The following is a 27,236-nucleotide window of genomic DNA, read 5'->3' as shown; positions in this document are numbered from 1 at the left end:
CAATCGTGAATGGTTCACTTAAGTGGGATGAGCTGCAATACAGGGTACAGCCACTACCAAGGGTGCGGAGATGAGCACTGTAACCATAGAGCCCGCATAACCAATGGGGAAGTCATCCCTAACGATTTATACTACTGATCTCTCCTTAGGCTAGATCAGTATTTCCCAACCAGTGTGCCTGCAGCTGCTGCAAAACTACAACTCCCAGCATGCCAAGACAGCCTTCGGCTGTCCGGGCATGCTGGGAGTTGTAGTTTTGCAACAGTTGGAGGCACACTGGTTGGGAAATACTTGGCTAAATCATCAAAATTCAAAGTTCTATCCCCTATTCTGTGGAAATTTTGCTCAGATTCTCTTCTGCAGCCTGTATATTTTCACATATAGTACAGGCTGCTCTGTCCTGTTCAGAGTGAAATCCATCACCTGATATCTTGGTCTCATCACCTGACTTGAACAAATCTTTTAAAAAGTACCTGTCACAACTAGAGATGAGCGAACTTACAGTAAATTCGGTTTGTCACGAACTTCTCGGCTCAGCAGTCGCTGACTTATCCTGCATAAACGTGTTCAGCTTTCAGGTGCTCCGGTGGGCTGGAAAAGGTGGATACAGTCCTAGGAAAGAGTCTCCTAGGACTGTATCCACCTTTTCCAGCCCACCGGAGCACCTGAAAGCTGAACTAATTTATGCAGGATAAGTCATCAACTGCCGAGCCGAGAAGTTCGTGACGAATCGAATTTACTGTATGTTCGCTCATCTCTAGTCACAACCCCCCCCCCCCATAAAAGCTGTATGTTATTCATTATCTATTGCTGATCATGTACATAAAAGCTTTGTATGTCTAGCATACTGCAGTATTAAAATGGGTCATTCGCGCAAACTCGACATGTAAACCAATGTCCTCAAAAGTTTAGATCTTAGTCCTTAAAAGGGGTTATCCAGGAAACTTTTTTTTTTTTTTTTATAACAACTGGCTCCAGAAAGTTAAACAGATTTGTAAATCCTTCAAGAAAAGAGTCTGTGGCACTGGAGTATAATGCAGATAAAAGGTTCTTTATTGCAACATAGCAGGTAACAGAGGTGTTGTCAACCAGCGGACAAGCGCAAGTTTCGTGTCAAATGACGCTTTTCGCCATCATTTGATGCGAAACTTGCGCTTGTCGGCTTTTTGACTACACCTCTGTTACCTGCTATGTCGCAATAAAGAACCTTTTATCTGCATTATACTCCAGTGCCACGGACTCTCTTTTCTTGAAGGATTTACAAGCTGTTGCTGGTTTTCCATTGAGCATGGGATTGCTGGACTTGGTATATCTTCAATACATAGGTATCGTGAGTTGGTGCGGGAGCAAACCTCTTACCTGGGATTAGATTTGTAAATTACTTCTATTAAAAAAAATCTTAATCCAATAATTATCAGCTGCTGAAGTTGAGTTCTTTTCTGTATGGCAACAGTGCTCTCTGCTGACATCTCTGCTTGTCTCAGAAACTGAGACAACATCTTAGCTATGAGGAGCGATTAAAGGAGTTACAATTGTTTAGTCTTGAGAAGAGACGTTTAAGGGGGGATATGATAAACGTATATAAGTATATTAATGGCCCATACAAAAAATATGGAGAAAAACTGTTCCAGGTTAAACCCCCCCAAAGGACGAGGGGGCACTCCCTCCGTCTGGAGAAAAAAAAGTTTAGTCTCAAGGGGCGACACGCCTTCTTTACCGTGAGGACTGTGAATTTATGGAACGGTCTACCTCAGGAACTGGTCACAGCAGGAACAATTAACAGCTTTAAAACAGGATTAGATACATTCCTGGAACAAAATAAGATTAATGCTTATGAAGAAATATAAAATCTCATCCCTTCCCCAATATCGCGCCACACCCCTACCCCTTAATTCCCTGGTTGAACTTGATGGACATATGTCTTTTTTCGACCGTACTAACTATGTAACTATGTAACTATGTAACTGCACAGTCGAAGAGGTTTGCTATGGGGATTTGCTTCTATTCTGGACAGTTCCCGAGACAGGTGTCACCAGAGAGCACTTAGAAAAGAACAACAACCTCAGCAGCTCATAAGTACTGAAAGGATTAAGATTTTTTTTTTTTTTTTAAATAGAAGTAATTTACAAATCTGTTTAACTCGCTGGAGCCAGTTGATACATTTTTTTTATATAAGTTTTTTTCTGGATCACCCCTTTAATCCTGAGACCCGCTATGACAGTCAGATGAAGTGCATGGCAGTGCATCAGTCTCTGCCACTTAAACCCGCTCATTCCCCCATAGACCTGTGTTTACCAACCAGGGTGTCTCCAGCAGTTGCTGTCTGGGCATTCTGGGAGTTGTAGTTTTTCAACAGCTAAAGGCACCCTTATTGGGGAACACTACCATAGACTATAATGGAGTGAATGAGTCCGATTTGGCAGCCAGCCAGGCACGTGTGCTGCCCCGCACTTTGCAGGGTTTTAAACGTGTGATCTCAGAGGTTATCAGGAGTGAGATCGAATGCTTTCTAAACTTTTGACATGTTCAAAAAAAAATATTAAAAAAAAAAATGTACTCATTACAGTGACACTTTGAAAAGGAGAACGTACACAGTATACAGGATAAGTTATAGATTGCCATGGGTTCGACCGCTGGGGCCCCCTGAAATCTTCTGTACAGGGTTGCAGCAGTCTGTAGAAAGCGCTGTGCCAACCCCCGCAGTAAGCTGCAGGAGACACGCCCCCCTCGATGTATCTTTATGGGATACATAGAGGGGGCAGCGGCTGCCACATCATTTGGGGACGGAACACCCCCTTCCAGCATACTGCCACAGCCCCATACAGGATTTCATGGGGGCCCCAGCGGTCAAATCCCCTGCGGTCAAAAACTTATCCCCTATCCTTCGGATAGGGGATATTATACTGCACTACAGTTCTCCTTTAAGAGCTCAGGGTACTATACTGTGCAGCCACTCCCCACAACATTTGATCAATTGTGACCAATTTTATACCAAATAGAAACATTATAGGATTCACCCAATAGGTGCATCGCTGTGCATAATTCCTATAGATTGTCATAAACATGGCCACCTATCCACTGAAGTATATAGAGAGAACAGAGGCTAGCGATCAGGGGGACCAGATTCCCAATATAGTAAAATTGGAATAGCAATAGATTTAGGCCATGTTCCTGCTTTAAAGGATTCTGTCAGCAATTAGAGATCAGTGAACACTTTCTGATTATTTTCTATTTCTCTGTAGGTAATCTGCTGCTCTCTGATTTTAGAATCCACAACACCTTCACTATTCTGTGTTTTTTTTCCCCCCTGCAGTTTGTGAATGGGGTATTACATAATTTATTCTTATGCATTGCTGTTAGAGATTAGCAAAGTTACAGTAATTTGATTCGTCACAAACTTCTCAGCTCAGCCTTTGCTGACTTTATTCTGCATAAATGAATTCTGTTTTCCGGTGCTCCGGTGGGCTGGAAACGGTGGATACAGTCCGAGGAGAGAGTCTCCAGCCCACTGGAGCACCTGAAAACAGACCTAATTTATGCAGGATAAAGTCAGCAAACGCCGAGCTGAGAAGTTTGTGACGAATCAAATTACTGTAACTTCGCTAATCTCTAACAGCAATGCATAAGAATAAATTATGTAATACCCCATTCACAAACTGCAGAGGGAAAAAAACAACACAGCATAGTAAAGGTGTTGTGGATTCTAAAATCAGAGAACAGCAGATTACCTACAGAGAATTAGAAAATAATCAGAAAGTGGTTAAGGCTGGGAAGAAGGCTAAAATGTTACAGGCAAATTATAGTCAACAGGAAAATATGAAGCACCAGATCCACATGGCTTTTTTTTATACCATTATGTGGCATTTTGGGGCTCAGGGTTGGTTAAAAAATGGTAGCATGCTGAGGGTGGCGTTTTTGTAAAATCTTGACAGGTGGAATTGAATTTGGTGTTATGACTGCAAACCTGCACCAAGGAGAAGGCTGTGCAGCACATATATAGGCAGATTTACCATTTTGGAGGGGTGGACACAAATATGGTGGCGATTAGTGCTACTTAAGTGTTGTTCCTCATTTTAAGGGGTATTCCGCCCCTAGACATCTTATCCCATGGCCAAAGGACGGGGGATAAGATGTCTAAATTGAGGGGATCCCACCGCTGGCGATCTCTCCTGCAACACCTGCACTTCTCAGCTGCACAGAGCATGGATCCCCCTCGTGTCAAGCCCCGCCCCCACAATGCAAGTCTATGGTAGGGGGCATGGTGGAGCCGTGAAGTCACAATACTCCATCCCCTGCATCATCCTTCATCAGCCACAGAGCAATCCTACCTCTGTGCAGCTGAGAAACAGGAGTGCTGCAGAGAGAGGCGGTGGGGGTCCCGAGCGGCAGGACCCCCACGATCACACATCCTTTGAACAGGGGATAAGATGTCTAGGGGCGGAGTTCCCCCTTTAATGATTTGGGGTAATCCAGCGTTTAAAAAGTGTTTGATCGCAGGGGGTCTGACCTCTGAGACCTAGTATCTTGCTGCTGCATGGAGCACGGAGTCAGAATGTGCATTATTTACAGAAATCCTGGAGATACCCAAGTACCAGTCCCATCTATCTCCAGAGCGCCAACAGATAACGCATGGAGCGCATGTTTTCCATGCAGCAGGAAGATTTATGGCCCCGCTCCAGTGACCAACAGATAGACAACCAATTCTGTTAAATATTCAGAGCTAATATCTATTTGTACATTTAATCTCTACAGGTAAATGTCACAGACAAGAAGATATTATTTGCATTTATGTTACAGTAACACAAGCAATAACCTGCACACTGCTGCCACTCACTCTGTACCCGAGGACAGTGCACATCTATTACCTGGAGAGGAAAATCATTTTCTATATTCAAGAGTTAGGTTGTTTGATGGACCGAAATACCCCATTCTGAGGCCTCAGTACTTAAAAGGAGTATTCTTATTTCACCAAGCACTCCACAATGTTCAGAAGGCTTAGAGAACGAATGCATGCTCTGCCCACTCTATTGATAATTCGGAGTTACAATTTTACTGTGTTCTAGGAATCAGCGGGGGTCTCAGGTGAGGCCACCACTGATCCGTTAGTTATTCTGTATCCCAGGGTTACCCCAACCAGGGTGCATCACACTGTTGCAAAACCACAACACCCAGCATGCCCAAATAAGTGGACCATATAGTGTTTCCCAACCAAGATGTCTCCAGCTGTTGCAAAACTACAACTCGCAGCATGTCTAGACCAGTGGTCTCCAACCTGCGGACCTCCAGATGTTGCAAAACTACAACTCCCAGCATGCCCGGACAGCCGTTGGCTGTCCGGGCATGCTGGGAGTTGTAGTTTTGCAACATCTGGAGGTCCGCAGGTTGACGACCACTGTCCTAGAAGATGGCTATGGGGGTCTGGTGGCACTAAACGAATCTACGTGCAGCCGCGTCCATATATACAGCTCTAAGGATACTGCAGATTGCATAATATAAGTAAACTGCAAAGCTGTGAACATCCCCTAAAATGTCAATTCTCATACTCATTGGCAGGACAGTTCAAAATGTTGTAAATTATTACTTTAAATCAGTGTCCGGGCATGCTGAGAGTTGTAGTTTTGCAACAGCTGGAGGGACCCTGGTTGGGAACCACTAGAATCGAAGATAACATGCTGAAATGAGAATATCCCTTTAAAAAAGGAACAATAGAGCTTAAAAGTAACTACTACAAGTATACAGAGAATAATTCTGTGCACACACAATTCATTCTGCATGTTGGAGAAGCAAACAGCATTGTAGATATCCTGCAGAGAATTTCTGGTTATTTCATCAGAGAAGAGGTTCCATTTCATTGTTGCGGAGGAAGGAGTACGGACTAATCACCAGGACATGTAAAATTCTAACGTTCACACTTTGGATTGCAATATGAGACAAAAAAAATTATTTGTGCATTTAAAAAAAACAAAAAAACACAAAGACATTTGCTGCATTTCCAGAGTTTCAGGTGTTAACAAGAAGAGATTTTACTGCAGCAAATTTAGAGCCAAACCTGTATAATTCGTTCTCAGCGATTAGTCCAATAAAACTGCAGCTCCAAGAATAAATAAATGTATTAATATTCATGAATCCTTTGAGAAGATTTTTTTTTTTTACAAGTCAGCTAAGGTTAAAAAAAATATTAACAAAAACTATTGGTATCAACAGTAGTGAGAAGTACTATTATACAATATATTACAAAGTTGATCTTCAAGTTCAGTATAGGTCACCATGTCCATAGTCTCGGTTCTAGCAGCGATTCTTTATGGTAGAAACAGGGAGATGTCTTTATTCAGAAGTTTAACTTTTTCACAATGTCCTCTGGGGAAAAAAAATAATAAAAATTATAAGAATAAATGTTAACTTAGCTTTCTATATACGACTAATATTACACAATAAACCTATATCACAAAAATATAAAATTAACATGTAAAAAATATAAAAAATAGATATACAGCAAGTCATTACAAAACCTGCACTGTTAGGCTATGTTCACACAGCGGAATTTGAGCAATTCTGCACAAATTCCGTTCGGCAAAGCTTGCTGAACAGAATTGCGGCATTCCGCTGGGATTTCTGTGCCCTCAGAACACCTTTCTGGCGGAATTCAAGCCCCACTGGCTTCAATCTGATTGAGCCAAAATAAGACTGGTCTAACATTTTTGCAGATTGCGGAATTTCCGCTGCAGAAATCCTGCTGTCTGAACGGGACTGCAATATCCCACTGAAATCAATGTGCAGAACATTTAGGTAGAATTTCTGGCAGGATTCAGCCATGTACATGGCCTTAAAGGGGTATTCCAGGCCAAAACTTTTTTTTTTTTTAATCTATAAACTGGCTCCGGAAAGTTAAACAGATTTGTAAATTACTTCTATTAAAAAATCTTAATCCTTGCAATAGTTATTAGCTTCTGAAGTTGAGTTGTTGTTTTCTGTCTAACTGCTCTCTGATGACTCACGTCCCGGGAGCTGTGCAGTTCCTATGGGGATATTCATCCTATCATGCACAGCTCCCGGGACGTGACATCATCATTGAGCAGTTAGACAGAAAACTTCAGAAGCCAATAACTGTTGGAAGGATTAATATTTTTTAATAGAAGTAATTTACAAATCTGTAACTTTCCGGAGCCAGTTGATATATAAAAAAAAAAAAAAGTTTTTGCCTGGAATACCCCTTTAACCTCTTGCCGCAAATGGACGTTCATTAACCCCTTAAGGACCAGGGGTTTTTCCATTTTTTCCTCCTTACCTTAAAAAGAAATCATAACTCAATTTTGCACCTAAAAATCCATATGATGGCTTATATTTTGTGGCACCAATTCTACTATGTAATGACATCAGTCATTTTACCCAAAAAGCTACGATGAAACGGAAAAATGATACCCTACTTCTATAGGTTGGATAGTGTCGTACATCTGGAAAAAATCATAACTACATGCAGGAAAATTTATACGTTTAAAATTGTCATCTTCTGACCCCTATAACTTTATTTTTCTGCGTATGGGGCGGTATGAGGGCTCGTGTTTTGCGCAGTAATCTGAAGTTTTTCGCGGTACCATTTTTGTATTGATCAGACTTTTTTATTCATTTTTTCATGATCTAAAAAAAGTGGTCAAAAATACACTAATTTTTTGGCGCGTACGCCAATGAACGTGCGGTTTAATATATATATTTTTATAATTCGGACATTTCCACACGCCGATACCACATGTTTATTTACACTTTTTTTTTATGGGAAAAAGGGGATGATTCAAACTTTTATAAGGGAAGGGGTTAAATGATCTTTAACTTTTTTTCCCCCACTTTTTTTTTTGCAGTGTTATAGCTCCCATAGGAAATCACTGATCAATGATTCTGCCGCTTGACTGCTCATGCCTGGATCTTAGGCACTGAGCAGTCATTCGGCGATCGGACACCAGGAGGCAGGTAAGGGACCCTCCTGCTGTCCTACAGCTGTTCGAAATGCCGCGATTTCACCGCGGCGATCCCGAACAGCCCGCTGAGCTAGCTGGGGGCAGTTTAGTTTCACTTTAGACGCAGCGATCAACTTTGAACGCCACGTCTAAAGGGTTAATAGCGTGCGGCACCACGATTAGTGCCGCGCGCTATTAGCCACATGTCCCTAGTCGTGGCCCTGCGTTATAGAACGGGAGCGGACTCAGGGCGTACATGTACGCCCTTGGTCCTTAACAGGTTAAATGTCCATCTGCTGCTCCCAAGATAGACGCGCGCATCATACTGAATGGGTCCCGGTTGCTATAGGCAACCGGGACCCATGGCTAATGCCGGACATAGCCAGTCGGGCTGATGTCTGGCATTAACCCTTTAGACGTGGCAATCAAACTTGATCGCCGCGTCTAAAACGAAAGTAAACATTGCCGGTTAGCTCAGTGGTGCTGATCGGGACCACCGTGGTGAAATCGCGGCGTCCCCAACAGCTTTCAGGATGCAAGGAGGATCCCTACCTGCCTCCTCGCTGTTCGATCGCCGAATGACTGCTCTGTGCCTGAGATCCAGGCAAGAGCAGTTGAGAGGCGATAACACTGATCAATTCTATTGCATGGCAGTGATCAGTGTAGGACTCAGTGTATGCAATGTACTGCAAAAATAAAAAAGGAAAATAAATGTTAATAAATGTGGTTTAACCCCTTCCCTAAGAAATGTTTGAATAAAAAAAAAAAAAAAAACACAGTAGAATAAAATACAAACATGTGGTACGGCCGTGTGCGTTAATGTCCGAACTATAAGAATATATTGTTAATTAAACCGCATGTGGCATACCCATAAAAAAAAATTCCAAAGTCCAAAATAGTGTGTTTTTGGTAATTTTTTATGCCATAAAAAAATTTCAAACAGGAATAAAAAATTATCACAACATAAATGGTACCGATAAAAACTTCAGATCACGGCGCCAAAAATTAGCCCTGATACGGAAAAATAAAGTTATAGGGGTCAGAAGAGAACATTTTTCAACGTATTAATTTTGGTGCATGTAGTTATTTTTTTAGTAAAATAAAATGAAACCTATATAAATTGGGTATCCTTGCGACCGTGTGGACCTACAGAATATATATAAGGTGCAATTTTTACCAAAACTGCACTGTGTAAAAACAGAAGCCACTAAAAATTACAAAAACAAAAGGGCAAAAATGAAAAATGGCCAAAGAAAGGGGTTAAAAGGGGTACTCCTGTGGATATTTTTATTATTATTATTATTATTATTTTTAAATCAACTGGTGCCAGAAAGTTAAACAGATTTGTAAATGACTTCTATTAAAAATTCTTAATCCTTCCAGTACTTTTTAGCAGCTGTATACTACAGAGGAAACTCTTTTCTTTTGGGATTTCTTTTCCATCACGACCACAGTGCTCTCTGCTGACATCTCTGTCCATTTTAGGAACTGTCCAGAGCAGCATAGGTTTGCTATGGGGATTTGCTCCTGCTCTGGACAGTTTCTGACATGGACAAAGGAGTCAGCAGAGAGCACTGTGGTCGTGACAGAAAATCAATCCAAAAAGATAAGAATTTCCTCTGTAGTATACAGCCGCTAATAATAACTGGAAGGATTAAGATTTTTTTTTTTTTAACAGAATTAATTTACAAATCTGTAACTTTCTGGCATCAGTTGATTTAAAATAAAATAAAAAAATGAATAATAATAATAATAAATAATACTAATAATAATAAATAATACTAATAATAATAAATAATACTAATAATAAATAATAATACTAATAAATACTAATAATACTAATAAATACTAATAAATACTAATACTAATAAATAAATACTAATACTAATAAATAAATACTAATACTAATAAATAAATACTAATACTAATAAATAAATACTAATACTAATAAATAAATACTAATACTAATAATTAAATACTAATACTAATAAATACTAATACTAATAATACTAATACTAATACTAATAATACTAATAATAATACTAATAATACTAATAATAATACTAATAATACTAATAATAATACTAATAATAATAATACTAATACTAATAATACTAATAATAATACTAATACTAATACTAATAATACTAATACTAATAATACTAATACTAATAATACTAATACTAATAATACTAATATATATATATATATATATATATATATATATATATATATATATATATATATATATATATATATATATATATATATATATATATATATATATATATATATATATATATATATCTATATAAATAAAGGTTTCCACCCCTTTAACTTGGCCTTAAAAACTTCTCTCAATTAGAGCCAGTGGGCGATGCCACTGCATCAGGAGTCAGGAAGTCTTAACACGGACCTCAGATAAAAGGCTTGAATGCAGTGTGTACAGAGCCTTATTCTCTTGGTAGACAAAACTGCATTATTCTGCAAAGCATTTTTATGCCTCTGTGACAGAGTGGAACCTCTGATAAAATCATGAACAGAGCCTTAGACTGTGTGATACTTCTATTATACCAAGGGTCCAGTATATATGACACCAATACTTGTGTGCCATTTGCTGGATACTTGATATAATAAAATGTAGATTTTTTCATGCTTACGGTAAAATCTCTCCTAGGATCCATTGGGGGACACAGAAATCATGGGCATATGCTCTTGCCACTTTGAGGCGCTGACACTAGGCATACAAAAAAAATTATAATAATAATCTACTTTTCTCGGTTGGTACCACAGAAACTGCGGGATGTACCAGAGCAGTCCCCGGGGCAGGAAAAAATACCCTAAACAGAATCAGGCAGAGGACTGAGCCACTGCCGCCTGCAACACCTTGCAACCCAAACTGACGCGAACTTGGTAAAATTTTGGGAAAGTGTGCAAGGACAACCAGGTGGTCGCCTTACAGACTTACAGGGCTGAAGCCCTATTGCAGAGGGCCCAACGGAACGCGTGGAATGCGCAGTCACACGAGAAGGTGGGATCTTTCCTTTATGACTGTACGATTCAGATATTGCAGAACAGATCCACTACAAAATGGTCGCCTTGGAAGCCGGAAGACCCTTGCAACTACCAGAAAGAGTAAAGGAAGTTCCGGCTCCCAAGGCTGGATAAAACATTCAAATTTATTTCTCCATATAAAAAATCCAGTGCATGAGCAAACAGTGAATAAAAACAATGTAAAGAGAACAACACCGAACGCACCGACGCGTTTCGACTTAACGCTAAGTCTTAGTCATGGCAACTACAAAACCCAGCAAAACTTCCTTTTATATCGTCATATCCCATAGGAGAGGAGGAACCACCCATGGGTGTGTATCCACAGGTGGGGAAAATTAGTGCAACATAGTCCCGCTAAATGGAACCACCATGATATAATATTTAAGACATGAATGAAAAGACATATGTTAATAGAAATAAAAATAGTAGTAATAGTAAATGTGTATATAAATAAGTAAACATGATTCTACACACATCTAACATTATGAAAAAATGTATAATGACTAATATATATATGACAAATCCTGTCTATAATTTAGTCCAGACGGGAAGCGAGAATCCATGCACAGGATCCAAAACGCCTCCCGTCTGAACAGGGACTTGCACCAATCCCCTCCTCTACGAGGAGGATGTACTCTCTCCAAACCTGTAACTTCTATCCTGGGAACGATGCCATCATGTTTTTCTATTAGATCCTTGTCGGGCATAGCCAAACATATATTAGAAAAATGACCTGGTGAAGGTAAATTAAGATGTTCTTGTATTCTGATTTTTAATTTTCGACTAGTACATCCGATGTACTGGAGCATACATTCTAAACAGGTAATACTGTATACAACGTGATGTGTCTGACAGTTAATGTAACTTTTGATGTTATAACTGGTGTTAGTGACACATGATTTAAAAGTGTTGGAATTAGTCATAAACTTGCAAATATTGCATCTATTTCTTCCACACTGATAACTCCCTTTCATGGAGAGCCAGGTATTGCCCTGTGTATTATGAGCTGTAATGTCACTAGGTGACAGTTGCGAATGTAAGGATCTAGCCCTTAGAGGAACGACTTTGATACTGTTTGCCTGTAGGATCTTGGACATGGTGAGGTCATGATGTAAAACCGGTAGGTGTTTGTAAATAATGTTCTTAATTTCCCCAAACTGATTTGAAAATGAAGTAGTGAAAGTTAAGTTATTTTCTGTGTCTGGGTGTCTATCAATTACTTTATCTTTGAGATAGTACCCCGGCGGTTTGGAATTCACGATACCCTCCGCTCTTGCTATAGTATGTGAGTTGTATCCCCTGTCCCTCAGGCGTTTCCTAATATCTTTGCATGTATCAGAATATACAGAATCCTGTGTAGATGTACGCCTGGCCCTGACAAATTCACCTATTGGGAGGTTTGAAATAGTGTGTTGGGGATGACGACTAGTAGCATGAAGAAGGCTATTTCCTGAGCATGACTTACGAAAAAGTTTAGTCTGAATACAATCATTTACTTGGTCCCCCGTGAGTGTGACATCTAAAAAATCTATATTCACGGCATTAGTATTCATAGTGAATATTAAAGAAAAATCATTAGAATTGAGAAATTGCGAAAAATGCTGGGCTTCAATAGAAGTCCCCCGCCACACCAGGAGGAGGTCGTCCAAGTATCGCCCATACCACCCAATAAGATGGTAGAACGGGTTGGCTGGCGAAAACAAGACGACCTCCTCCCAGTATGCCATATAGAGATTGGCCAGGGATGGCGAAAATTTAGAGCCCATCGGGCAACCAGTAATTTGCAAATAATAAATATTATTAAAGCAAAAAAAGTTGTGTTGAAGCAAAAAAAGCATGACCTGTAAAATATATTCTTGTAGATCATAATCATAATTTCTATATTTTTTGAGATGGTAAGATACGGCTATAACAGCCTTATCATGCGGTATGCATGTATATAAAGCCGTAATATCACACGTCATCCAGCTCTCCTGATTAGACCAATGTAGGTGTTTCATAGCCTGGAGTAGAGTTTTAGTGTCTCTAATATATCCCATGGTCCTACATACAAGAGGCTGCAGCAGTTCATCTAGCCAGGAACTTAGTGTTTCCAACAAAGAGTCAATACCCGCAACAATCGGTCGCATAGGTGGTGGGAACATGTCCTTGTGTAATTTAGGTAACGCATGGAATATAGGGCATTTCACATGGAGCGGTTTCAAATATTCAGATTGTTTCTCAGATATAATAGATAAAGCTGTACCTTCTTCCAGAAGTTGGTTTAGTTTGTTTCTTACACTATCAGTGGGGTTGTAGCTCAGTTTGCGATAGGTGTTAACATCCTGCAGCATCTCCAATATTAATTTCTCATATAGTGTAGTGTCCATAACTGCTATGGAACCCCCTTTGTCTGACTGTCGTATAGTCAAAGTATTATTTTCCATCAATTCTTTAACAGCCTTTCTTTGTTCCATTGTTAAATTATGTCTATATCTATTATTTTGTTGTTGTAGATATAAATTCTTTAAATCTTGTTCAACTCTCTGTTGGAAGGTGTCCATACTATCTGCTCTAGAATTAATAGGATAAAATTCCGGATTCTTTGTACTGAAAGTGTTAATGGTACTGGAAAATGTACTGGAAAATGTATTCATATCCTCAGATATATATTGTAAATCTGTAAGTATTTTTGTGGAAACATGGTCCTGGAAAGTACTATGTAGCGGCATTAGACTTTGTCCTCTTACGTTAAGATGCTGGGTATTAATGGAATCTATATGTGAGTCCGATGCCTCCATAGTATCCTGACATACCTAATACCCAGCATCTTAACGTAAGAGGACAAAGTCTAATGCCGCTACATAGTACTTTCCAGGACCATGTTTCCACACAAATACTTACAGATTTACAATATATATCTGAGGATATGAATACATTTTCCAGTACATTTTCCAGTACCATTAACACTTTCAGTACAAAGAATCCGGAATTTTATCCTATTAATTCTAGAGCAGATAGTATGGACACCTTCCAACAGAGAGTTGAACAAGATTTAAAGAATTTATATCTACAACAACAAAATAGATATAGACATAATTTAACAATGGAACAAAGAAAGGCTGTTAAAGAATTGATGGAAAATAATACTTTGACTATACGACAGTCAGACAAAGGGGGTTCCATAGCAGTTATGGACACTACACTATATGAGAAATTAATATTGGAGATGCTGCAGGATGTTAACACCTATCGCAAACTGAGCTACAACCCCACTGATAGTGTAAGAAACAAACTAAACCAACTTCTGGAAGAAGGTACAGCTTTATCTATTATATCTGAGAAACAATCTGAATATTTGAAACCGCTCCATGTGAAATGCCCTATATTCCATGCGTTACCTAAATTACACAAGGACATGTTCCCACCACCTATGCGACCGATTGTTGCGGGTATTGACTCTTTGTTGGAAACACTAAGTTCCTGGCTAGATGAACTGCTGCAGCCTCTTGTATGTAGGACCATGGGATATATTAGAGACACTAAAACTCTACTCCAGGCTATGAAACACCTACATTGGTCTAATCAGGAGAGCTGGATGACGTGTGATATTACGGCTTTATATACATGCATACCGCATGATAAGGCTGTTATAGCCGTATCTTACCATCTCAAAAAATATAGTAATTATGATTATGATCTACAAGAATATATTTTACAGGTCATGCTTTTTTTGCTTCAACACAACTTTTTTTGCTTTAATAATATTTATTATTTGCAAATTACTGGTTGCCCGATGGGCTCTAAATTTTCGCCATCCCTGGCCAATCTCTATATGGCATACTGGGAGGAGGTCGTCTTGTTTTCGCCAGCCAACCCGTTCTACCATCTTATTGGGTGGTATGGGCGATACTTGGACGACCTCCTCCTGGTGTGGCGGGGGACTTCTATTGAAGCCCAGCATTTTTCGCAATTTCTCAATTCTAATGATTTTTCTTTAATATTCACTATGAATACTAATGCCGTGAATATAGATTTTTTAGATGTCACACTCACGGGGGACCAAGTAAATGATTGTATTCAGACTAAACTTTTTCGTAAGTCATGCTCAGGAAATAGCCTTCTTCATGCTACTAGTTGTCATCCCCAACACACTATTTCAACCCTCCCAATAGGTGAATTTGTCAGGGCCAGGCGTACATCTACACAGGATTCTGTATATTCTGATACATGCAAAGATATTAGGAAACGCCTGAGGGACAGGGGATACAACTCACATACTATAGCAAGAGCGGAGGGTATCGTGAATTCCAAACCGCCGGGGTACTATCTCAAAGATAAAGTAATTGATAGACACCCAGACACAGAAAATAACTTAACTTTCACTACTTCATTTTCAAATCAGTTTGGGGAAATTAAGAACATTATTTACAAACACCTACCGGTTTTACATCATGACCTCACCATGTCCAAGATCCTACAGGCAAACAGTATCAAAGTCGTTCCTCTAAGGGCTAGATCCTTACATTCGCAACTGTCACCTAGTGACATTACAGCTCATAATACACAGGGCAATACCTGGCTCTCCATGAAAGGGAGTTATCAGTGTGGAAGAAATAGATGCAATATTTGCAAGTTTATGACTAATTCCAACACTTTTAAATCATGTGTCACTAACACCAGTTATAACATCAAAAGTTACATTAACTGTCAGACACATCACGTTGTATACAGTATTACCTGTTTAGAATGTATGCTCCAGTACATCGGATGTACTAGTCGAAAATTAAAAATCAGAATACAAGAACATCTTAATTTACCTTCACCAGGTCATTTTTCTAATAGATCCTTGTCGGGCATAGCCAAACATATAATAGAAAAACATGATGGCATCGTTCCCAGGATAGAAGTTACAGGTTTGGAGAGAGTACATCCTCCTCGTAGAGGAGGGGATTGGTGCAAGTCCCTGTTCAGACGGGAGGCGTTTTGGATCCTGTGCATGGATTCTCGCTTCCCGTCTGGACTAAATTATAGACAGGATTTGTCATATATATATTAGTCATTATACATTTTTTCATAATGTTAGATGTGTGTAGAATCATGTTTACTTATTTATATACACATTTACTATTACTACTATTTTTATTTCTATTAACATATGTCTTTTCATTCATGTCTTAAATATTATATCATGGTGGTTCCATTTAGCGGGACTATGTTGCACTAATTTTCCCCACCTGTGGATACACACCCATGGGTGGTTCCTCCTCTCCTATGGGATATGACGATATAAAAGGAAGTTTTGCTGGGTTTTGTAGTTGCCATGACTAAGACTTAGCGTTAAGTCGAAACGCGTCGGTGCGTTCGGTGTTGTTCTCTTTACATTGTTTTTATTCACTGTTTGCTCATGCACTGGATTTTTTATATGGAGAAATAAATTTGAATGTTTTATCCAGCCTTGGGAGCCGGAACTTCCTTTACTCTTTCTGATTGCTACACCTGAGGACTGGGCCTCAGAGTTTATCCGGAGCTCCCGCTGGTGTAGGTGTATTGTGCTATCCGCTACATACCTTGGAGACGACTTGGTGAGCTGATTCTTTTTATCTATTGTTACTCCTGTACCCCTTGCAACTACCCTCTGGAATCAAGAAGGAGTCACCCTCCTGAAAAGAGGGAGGTGACTGAAAGATATATATGAACTGCCTGAACAACGTCCAGACTATGTAGGGAACGCTCCTTCGCATTGAAAGGAGTTAGACAAAGGAAAAAACAAACACACACTTAGTTCACGTGAAAGGGGGAAACCACCTTGGGCAAGAAGGAGGGAGGTGGACAAAAAAAAAAAAAGAAAAAAACATGTCCTGATGAAGGACCTAAAAAAGAGGGGAGGCGACAGGAAAAGAGCTGCTAACTCAGAGACCCTCCTAATGGAAGGGATTGCGATGAGGAAGGAGACCTTCCACGAAAGGATGTGAAGAGAGACCCTAAGAGGTTCGAACTGAGCCTCCCTCAAAACACCAAACACCAGGTTATGGTCCCAGGGAGGAGTGGGAAACCTGAAGGGCTTTGCCTTATGGGCCACGCCCTGCAGAAAGGTGCGGACATGAGAATTGGAAGCTAACTTCCATTGTAACAATAGAAAGAGCCGACACTTGACCCTTAAGAGAGCTGAGGGTCAAATATTGATCTAAGCCAGATTGTAGAAAAGCCAGAAGGCACGGGAATGAAAACACGACCGGGGAAACTTACTGAGCCTTGCACCACCGGAAATAAGCCTTCCAAGTGCGGTGGTAAATCCTAGCGGAGAACGGCTTCTGTGCTCGAAGCATGGTGCGAATCACCCCGCATGAAAACCCCTGAGCTCTCAAAACCGCGGTTTCAACCGCCACACTGTCAAATGCAGCGACAGTAAACTGGGGTGGCAGAGAGGATCCTGGGAGAGCAGATCGGTGCGAAGTGGAAGACACAGCGGTACATCGGCGACCAGCCGAATTACGTCGGCGTACCACGCGCGCCTGGGCCAGCCTGGAGCCAACAGAATGGCAGGAACACCCTCCGCCTTGAGTTTCTGCAGAACCCTGGGCAGGAGAGGCGGAAAGAGGTAAGGGCGACGGAATGACAACCATGGAATGACCAGAGCGTCCACCGCCAGAGCGTCTCGCGACTTCACGACAAAGTGGGGAACCTGCCTGTTGTGGCGAGACGCGAAGAGATCGCCGGATGGAGAGACCACTCCCCTGGATCTGCTGAAGAGCGCTGAAAATGTCAGCTTCCCAATTCTCCACACCCGGAATGTGGATCGCAGAGAGAGCGGGAACTCTAGTATCGACCCAGATCAGAATCTTGGAGACCTCCTCCATCGCCGAGAGTCGGGCGCCATAGGCAACTAATGCCCTGTTGCAGGGAGCGCCGTTTGTCCAACGGGAGCCAAACACGGGCGGCTGCCATGTCAAAAAGGAGACCCAGAAATATCAGAGACTGGGAGGGGGACAGGTGAAACTTTTCTCTGTTGATCACCCAACCGAAGGCGGACAGTTTGTAATACGAGATGAAGGCTCTCCAGGTTTTGGGATCGGGAGGGGGCTTTGATCAAAAGGTCATCCAGGTAGGGGAGAATAGAGATTCCCCCCCGACTCCGAAGAATAGCAATCACAGCCACCATGACCTTTGTGAAAACCCTGGGAGCCGTAGTAAAGCCAAAAGGAAGAGCCATGAGTTGGAAGTGACCCGCAGGAACAATGAAGCAGAGGAAATGCTAGTTGGCAGGGAAAATAACGAAAGAAACTCCCACTGTTCCATGGAAGCCACCACAAAGTGGAGGGACTCCATGCGAAAATGACGGAGCCGCAAATGGTGGTTGAGTAACTTGAGGTCCAGAATGGGATGGACAGAGCCTTTCTTCTTGGCAACGATGAAGAGGTCCGAGTAGAACCCAGAAAAACGCTCCCCTGGCAGGACTGGCACTATCACTCCCTGAAAGATGAGTGTACTTAAAGCTACCTGAAAAGAAGGGGATTGAGGAGGACGGGATCGGAAGAAGCGATCCCTGGGGATGGAAGAGAATTCTATCCGATAACCATCTGAAATGATGTCCCATACCCAGGAGTCCTGAACCTGAGCCAAACATACATCCCAGAAAAGAGACAGACGAACTCCCACCCGAGAAGAAGACATGGGTGCGAGCGCCCCTTCAGGAAGAGGAAGGCTTACGGGTACCAAACTTTGCTGTGAAACCGCCAGACCGGTTGTCCAACTTCCGGGAAGGACGTGCCTTGAATGAAGGGGCTCTTTGAGATTGAGCCAGCGACCCAATCCAAAGGACCGAAGGGAAGGCACCTTCAGACGGGGATCAGAGCAGAGAGGCTTGTTCTCCCCCCCCCCCCCCCCCATAGCTTCGGAAGTAATTTCACCTAGCAGTTTTCCAAAGAGCCAGGAACCGGAGAAGGGTAACTCTGTTAGAGATTTCTTCGAAGCAAAATCTGCATCCCACGCCTTCAGCCACATGGAGCAGCGAATTGAAACCAAATTATCTGATGCAAAAGCCATGCAACGAGCGGACTCCAAGACCACTGAGCAGAGAAAGTCACCCACCTGAGAGAGCTGGGGAGCAATATCCACCAATTCCTCCCGGGGAGCAGCCAACAGGATGCCCTGGCATGATTGAGAAGCCCAAACCGAAACAGCCTTGGCAACCCAAGCAGATGAAAAAAGGTGGGAAGCAGAGACAAACCTGCCGCTTCAAAGGCAAATTTCGCCAAGTTCTCGATTTTTTGGTCCGCAGGATCCTTAAGTGATGCTGCGTCCACTAGTGGCAGAGTAGTAGATTTGGACAGGCGATAGACTGGAGGATCAACCTTAGGTGGCACTGTCCACTTGGAAACCAGATCCGGAGGAAAGGGAAACTGAGCTTGAATTTAGGTCTGAGGTCAGACATAGAAGCTAGTAAAAGTAGGATATAGTAGGAAGGGGGGAGGGATATACTCACCCTGTACACCACCATACTTACCTAAGATGTCTTCAGCCAGCTATAGTCCCCTGCATCACGTCAGGCTGAGACAGCGGACCGAGCAGGGAACATAGGGGACCTGGATCCAAGGTGCAACCCCAGGCGCTGGCCGTTGGCGCGAAGGGGTTAACGGTGCATACTCTATGCCCCGATGCCCCTTAGCCACATATGGGGGAACAGGTAGTGCCATTTTTTGTATGCCTAGTGCCAGCACCTCCTAGTCGCAAGAGCATAAACCCACGGTTTCTGTGTTCCCCCAATGGTACTGACCAAGAAAGTACTCATTTTACTGCATCCAACATGCTGGATACCTTTCTCTGTACATCTCTGCAGAAGCAGGCTGGAGCCAGTCCCCACACAGGTGCATAAGGTGTAGGTTGAAGGTCTTAAAATTGGTTGGTTGTTTAGTCTATATCAGTGTTTTCCAACCAGGGTGCCTCAAGCTGTTGAAAAACTACAACTCAGCATGCCAGGCATGCTGGGAGTTGTTTTTCAACAGCTGGAGGCACCCTGGTTGGGAAACACTGGTCCATATGTTAAACCAGATCAGTATGGTTCAGCGACTTACTTTGTTCAGGGCCATCCACACGTTTCCTTTTGATACCTAGGGAAAGGTTTTGCTGCTCTTTCAGTGCTTCCACAGAACAGTTAGGTCTTGGTAATAAGTGACCAGGTGTTGGTGCAGGTCTGTTACCAAAATATTTTTTCCGTAATGCCTATAACATGTAAAAAAATATATTGTTATAATGTACCTCTAAAAAAAAAAAAAATCATCCCTGTAACTGTCTGATTCCTAAATAACACCAATAAAAGATGGAGTGGATTCTCCATGCATTGGAAGACCTACTGAGAAATGTAGGGACTACCCCTTATTGTAGCTCAGTATTTCCCAACCAGGGTGCCTCCTTTTGCTATCCGGGCATGCTGGGAGTTGTAGTTTTGCAACAGCTGGGGGCACACTGGTGGGGAAACACTGTTGTAGCTGCTCACATGAGCTGATCGCTAGGCATTTGGCTACTAGAACTAACAGCAATGAAGACCAATAATGGAAGACATCTATTCCCAGTACTAATTAATGTAAGTAATCCTGGTTTCTACCAATAAAACCTAAACCAATTATTTGGGGGGGGGGGGGGGGGGGGGGGGGGAAGGGGTTCTGATGGTGCGGCGACATTTGCATAGATATGTAGTGTTAGCAGCACCCACTAAAATCGATATGAATCATCAAGAGCAAGTAACCCACCTGATTATGGCTTAGTAGGACAGAGGTTGTATTGAGTAAACAATTGTTGGAGAATATGACCACCCAAATAGTAACTAACCAAACTAAAATGTGACCATTAAAAATTGTGGATCATACTTGTGAAGCTGTGCATCTTGTGCAAGGGTTGAAAGTGAATAATCCCTGTAGAAGCTCAAGGAGGTCATCTCCTGCTGCGCTGAATATAAGATGGAGTGGGGTCCCCGGAAAACTCTTAAAAGTGACGTAATCTGGTAAACTTGACATACCCTGCAAAATAAAAAAGGGAGAGGATGAAATGAATAAGTAAAAATTACTCCTTAAAATCAGTGCAACCCCCCTGGGAAGACCACCCCATGAGAAGACTCCCCTCTAGACCCCTTTTTTCTGTCACAGATTTTTCACCCATTATAGCCTATGGAAGCTGTCCCTATATAAAGAAAGCATACCTCCCCCTTATCAGACAAAAGGCCACTTTAAAGAAAATGTGTCCTTTGAAAAGACCACACCCTGGACTTCGATGCACTCTAAATCACCTAGAAGCAAATCCACACAGCACTGCATCACCAATTTGGAGCAAGACGACAAAGGGAGACATGATGCCACCATTGTTTGTGGGCTGTACATGCTTGATGACTTCATTACAGAATTTAATCCAGTATTTTGTACACTTTCTTCTGTGAGGAACACCCGCTTAAAAGACTGCACAAGTTTAGGAGGTTGGCTGAAAGCGGTTTTTGTGTATTATATTTTTATTAACTAACTCTACATGTCCTACAGACTTGCCTTGGTGTTGTGTGTGTGTGTGTGTGTGTGTGTGTGTGTTTTTTCTGTGCAAATAGAAGACACGTGCAAAAGAAGAAGATGATTTTTTTGTACTCACCGTAAAATCTCTCGTGTAGCCTTCATTGGGGAACACAGGAGACCATGGGCAGGCAAAAAAAGAAGTCTGCTCCTCCCAGCAGGATATACCCACCCACAGGCACAGAGATAATCAGTTGTGTCACAAAGCAGTAGGAGAAGCCAAACAAAAGGAGATGTGTCCTAAGGACACCAGAAAGTATCAACAGGCAACAAACAACCTGACCAGGAACCATAAATGGGTGGGTGGTGTGTTCCCCAATGAAGGCTACGAAAAAAGCTTTTACAGCGAGTACAAAAAAAATAAAAATCTCCTTTTCTCGGTCATCTCAATGGGGAACACCAAGACCATGGGACGTATCAAAGCAGTCCCTGGGGTGGGAAAAAAACGCCGGAGAAAGGAAGCACAGTCCAGAGACTGAATAAATCCATCTGCAGAGAAATGAAGCCCAGAGGAACCAGAATCCAGAACCTAACCACGTGGAGGCCCCCCACATAACATGGGGAGGGGAGCTAGGACCCGAAGGAGGAAACCTTGCAGGGACTGGGATCCGACAGCCGATTAAATGCGAGGAGAATGGTCACCCAGGAGGTCCGCTGGGTCAAACAATGTCCTGCCAGGAGTACAGAATTGCCTTCTGACAAAAAAAATAAATAAAAATAAAAAAACAGAAGACACATGATGCAGGACCACAAGAGAGCAACAAGAGAACCTCATGCAAAGATACATTCAAGCCAAGAAAACGACAATAGCCATAAGAGAAATGAGCTGGAGAGGCTCGAAGGGAAAACCCTGCGAGGAGGAGACCAGCCTCAACGGCAGGAACATGCTCAGCGAGAGGCCAGAAGGCGGAAAGACGAGCTGGCCAGGAAAAAGGCTAACGCATGGACCACATTGCCGACCACCCGACCGAGAGGCCCGGAAAACTCAAGAGTGCGCAGAAAGGTGGGGAAAAGTGTACGACAGGAAGGACTATACCTGTCTAGGAAGCGCGTATTGGACAGACAGGGGTAACCTAGATGACCTTAAGGCCCAAGGTCACAAGAGGGATGCAAACCAGTCTGTAAGAAGGCAAGATCTGTCTGTCAACACCAGAGCAGCCGCCATCAGCACCAGAGTTTCCCAGATCCGGAAACAAGCTGAGGGATCTCCGAGTCCTACACCAGTTGAGACCGAGCAAACCCCAGTCGGAGTGAAACACCTTAGGCGACATGTGCCCAGGCGGAGACTGAGTTGGAGGGGTGGAGGGAGACCACTCCCTGAAGGGACTAGTGGAGAAAACTGGAACAGGAAGCCCATCAAGGCCAGAGACAAAAAACCCTTGAAGTATTAGGGAAACCATCCTTGAAGAGGAGTTCAGGAACAGTCACCTGGAAGGCAGGTCAAAGCAAGAAGAACCTGAAAAGGTAGAATCATAAAGGAGAGGGCCCTGAACGAGTCTAGAACCACAAAAAGTACCCTATAAGTACCCAAAAGTACCCTATACCCTAAAAGAAAAAAGGCGGGCAGAGGGACATGCCCCGCTACCACTGGAAGCCCTGCGCCACCCAGCACTCGCAGACACAAGAGGCCAGACAAGTTCGAAACAGCACTGGTTCCCGGAAGACTCTAGGAGGTAACATTCCACCCCCCCCCCCCCCCCCCCCCCCAGAGAAGAGCTGAGGTCAAACCAAGAGCTCTAACACTGCAAAAAGAAAGGAAAACATTAGACCAATTCCGACAGAATCACGCCAGGACTGCCATGATCTGGGGTTGCGAGACAGGAACTACCCTAGCAGTGCCGAGAGACCCTAAGGAAAGGCAACTAGAAGACGACTAGGACAGCAACAGCTGTAACTACGCCAATCCTGCAGCCAGGGGGAGGGTGATGGAAGGGAGAAGAATAGAAACCAAAGCAAAAAAAAAAAAATCCATTAATAGGAGGCTGAAGAACGACGGCTGCAAAGGCAGAAAACACACAAGACCTGCATAACACCCTCTAGCAAGGAGAAGCGGAAGGGCTGAAAACCCAATAGCCAACGGCCCACCAAGCTACCCCGCGTCTGGCAGCGGAAGGGAACAGCGAGATGGCTGGACCCGCCATAGCAGGGGTCAGAGAAGGCTAACAATACCTCCCCTAGAGAGGAGAAATGCAGTGACCACGTGAGAAACGGAGGCAACCCACAACATGCACCTCTATACCGGGGGGGGAGGGAGGGGAGAAACAAATATGACCGCATGAGTAATCGTAGACATCCTACCGGCAATAGTAGCAGGTAGCAAGACCACGAATACACACTGCTTGGAAGGGAGAAAGCGGAGGAAGAAAAGTAAATGTCTGTAGTATAGTGCAGGTACTACTCAAACCTGCCTACAGCATAACACACGAATCACTGCCCATGAAAGGCCACAGATAATCCACCCATGGCGGGAGCACGTGCCATCACTGACACATGCCCAATGTATACACAGGGCCACTCAACTGGACCACCGCATAGGAGGCAATTATGGCACGGGCCTCCAGCCAGAACAATAGCAGATAACTCTGCAAACCAAAAGGTATACCATCCATGGCGGCAGAAAAGTGGTCGCTGCCGCTGTAGAAGGTAAATGGACGAGTCCCACCGGTAGCGGGGCACTGAAATCTCAGCCACAACGTGGCAGACAGAACACACCCTTGGGTGTGTAGGGAGTCCTCTGAAAACGCAGGACTCGCAGGTGGAGTACCAGAGCTGCTGCTGCAGATGTAGAGACATCATGCTCTCCGAGACACAGTAGTGGGTCCGTGTGACATTGGTCTACCCACACGTATAGTGAGGTACCGGAACTACAGCCACGGATGCTGCAGGCCACACGCTCCCGCAGGAGTCGTAGAGGGTCCATTGCACATCAGTTAACTCCCACTCGCAATGGAGTACTGGAACTGCAGCTGCCGATGTTAGAGACACAATGCTCTCCATGGGTATAGTAATGAGTCCATGCTACATCGGTCTACCCACACTTATAGTGAGATACCGAAACTGCAGCGGCAGATGCGGCAGGCATCACGCTCCCTCAGTGGACGTAGAGGGTCCATTGCACATCGGTCAACTCCCAGGATCAGCGGAAAGACGGGAACGCCGGCGCAGAAAAGCGTTGCAGCCAGAATAAAGCCCCATGGGTGAGAGATACTCACCCTGTTACCCGGAATACTCACCCTTAGACATCTTCAGCCAGCCAGGTATCACCTACATCATGCCGGGCTGAGACTGAAAGACGAGCAGGTATATTGGGGAACCTGGACCCAAGGTACAACCCCAGGTGCTGGCTGGTGTCAAGAAGGGGTTATCAGTGCATACTCTACGCCTGTGCCCCTTCATCGCATATGGGGGGAACAGGTAAGCGCCATGCTCCTGAACCCCCACCTGATAAAAGGAAACAAAAAAAGGGAGAGAAGAAAAAAAAAAAAAAAAAAAAAAAACTACATACACGTCCCTAACTAGAAAATAATAATAATAAGAAAAAAAAAAAACAGGTCTGGAGAACTCCAAACCTGTGTCTGCCTCCTACTGACACTAAGCTAAAACTGATTAGCTCTGTGCCTGTGGACGGGTATATCCTGCTGAGAGGAGCAGACTTTTTTTTTGCCTAGTGTCAGCAGAATATACCCATGGTCTCCTGTGTTCCCCAATGAGGCGACCGAGAAATACCATGTTATTCCAATTTGGTTACAGAAAAATATACATTAGAAGATTGATGACCAAGTCCCTCCAAACTATACTAATAATAGATGCCACCAAATTCTGGCCAAATAAAAAATGATTTATATTTGTTGACCACCTGTAACAAGTAGTTTCCTTTTGCAACTTTTAGCACATTTTAGGTAGGCAGGATACTCACAGGCCACTGATCCTCTGTTGGAGTGCCCAAAGTCTCAAATATTTTTGTAAGTTGATCCAAATCCGAATCTCCAGGCAGAAATGGGACCTAACGCAAACATTACATTTTATTATAACATCTGTCCCAGATCATTGATGTGACAAAGTTTGTTTCAGAGCTTTAACCCAGATTTATATATCACTTACCCTTAGCAAGAGTTCTGCTAGAATACAACCCACTGCCCACATGTCCACCCCTACACCGTACATCCTGGCACCAAACAGTAACTCTGGCGACCGGTACCACCTAAAAAAGCAGGAAAAGTCGACAAATATCAAATTTTTTAACTGGACATAGGAAAATGTCCGTCCAGGATGCCATTTTTTAAAAGGTCCACTAATGTTGCATCACATATCAATTCACAGAAAAAGACAAGAACTGCCCTTAGGGAAGATAAAAATTTATTATTTTATTAATGATCAATATTAAAAGCTATCAGACACTAAGCAAAAGAAACCGAAATACATAAAAATAAAGAAATCACACATGACTAGTGATGTGAAAGTGACAGGGGTAGGTGTTATTGGGATGGATATATGTTAGTAGGGTAGCAGTAGGAGGAAGCCGTGGGGTTGGGTCTGGATCTTGGTTCAGGTTCACAGATTGACTGGTGGAACAAGGGAAGTGCCCACCCTAGGGGGGGGGGGGGGTCTGTTGTGTTTTAGGGTGGGCACTTCCCTTGTTCCACCAGTCAATCTGTAATCCTGAACCAAGATCCAGACCCAACCCCACGGCTACCCTAACATATCCATCCCAATAACACCTACCCCTGACACTTTCACTAGTAACGTGTGATTTCTTTATACATTTTTATGTATTTTGGTTACTTTTGCTTAGTGTCTGATAGCTTTAAATATTGATCATTAATAAAATATTGCATTTTATCTTCCCTAAGGGCAGTAATTGTCTTTTTCTGTGACTTGTTCTTGAGAAGGTGGCGAGTCCACAGCCCTAGGCACCTGTCATAATCAGCCTGGGTGTAGCAGATTTCATTTAAGCCGTTTCTGTGAATTGAATCACATATTAGCACCATATCACATACCTTGTTACTACTTGATGAGTGTAAACTCTGTTTGGACTTCCAAATGATTTTGCCAGACCAAAGTCAGCCAGTTTAAGGACACCATTCTCATCCAGAAGCAAATTGTTTGGTTTCAAATCCTACATATGACAAATGGCATGTTGTGAACGTCTGACCACTGGAAACCCCGCATAGCTTAAAAGCAACACAGAGCTCCAGTCCAGTTACAGTGCCCCTAGTCATCTGCTGGGCACAAGAACTGCATTATATCTCTATTTAATATCCACAGCTTAAAGGGGTACTCCGGTGCTCCAGTGTTCTAAACATTTTGTTCAGAACGCTTGGAGCTAAAGGTAGTGATGTCATGACCAAGCCCCCTTGTGTCGTCAGACCACGCCCTCTCCATTCATGTCTATGGGAGGGGGTGTATCGGTAGACACACCCCTCCCATAGACATGAATGGCGTGGCGTGACATAACGACCACTACAGCAGGAACCCTGCGTTTGTTTAGAACGCCGGGTGCTGCGTGAGATCACGGGGGGGGGGGGGGCCCACAACGATCTGAGACATCTTATCCCCTATCCTTTGGATAGGCGATAAGCAGTATAGCAGCGGAGTACCCCTTTAACCTGCACAACTCTGTGAATATGAGCATTGCTGTAAGTCTACTTGGATGAAAATTAATTGTAATGGCATCTCACTAACCCCTAAGGGGCCTATAGCATTA

General features: G+C 42.9%; 1 protein-coding gene across 1 annotated transcript in view; it reads right to left on the bottom strand.

Moving 5' to 3' along the window:
* Positions 1–5,390: 5,390 nt before the first annotated feature.
* The window catches only part of CDK7 (cyclin dependent kinase 7), a 35,785-nt gene continuing 13,939 nt past the window's right edge, over positions 5,391–27,236 (bottom strand). Inside the window, exons 7-12 of the mRNA XM_056541578.1 lie at positions 26,530–26,648; positions 25,634–25,733; positions 25,449–25,535; positions 20,849–20,998; positions 20,057–20,204; positions 5,391–6,357 (exon numbers count right to left, since the gene is read on the bottom strand). Of these exons, the coding sequence (XP_056397553.1) occupies positions 6,329–6,357; positions 20,057–20,204; positions 20,849–20,998; positions 25,449–25,535; positions 25,634–25,733; positions 26,530–26,648 (633 nt within the window). The 3' untranslated portion in view covers positions 5,391–6,328. The remainder of the gene's footprint in view (positions 6,358–20,056; positions 20,205–20,848; positions 20,999–25,448; positions 25,536–25,633; positions 25,734–26,529; positions 26,649–27,236) is intronic.

Source organism: Hyla sarda, chromosome 1 (assembly GCF_029499605.1).
Source record: "Hyla sarda isolate aHylSar1 chromosome 1, aHylSar1.hap1, whole genome shotgun sequence".
NCBI lineage: Eukaryota > Metazoa > Chordata > Amphibia > Anura > Hylidae > Hyla > Hyla sarda.
This window is presented reverse-complemented; position numbering and strand designations above follow the sequence as displayed.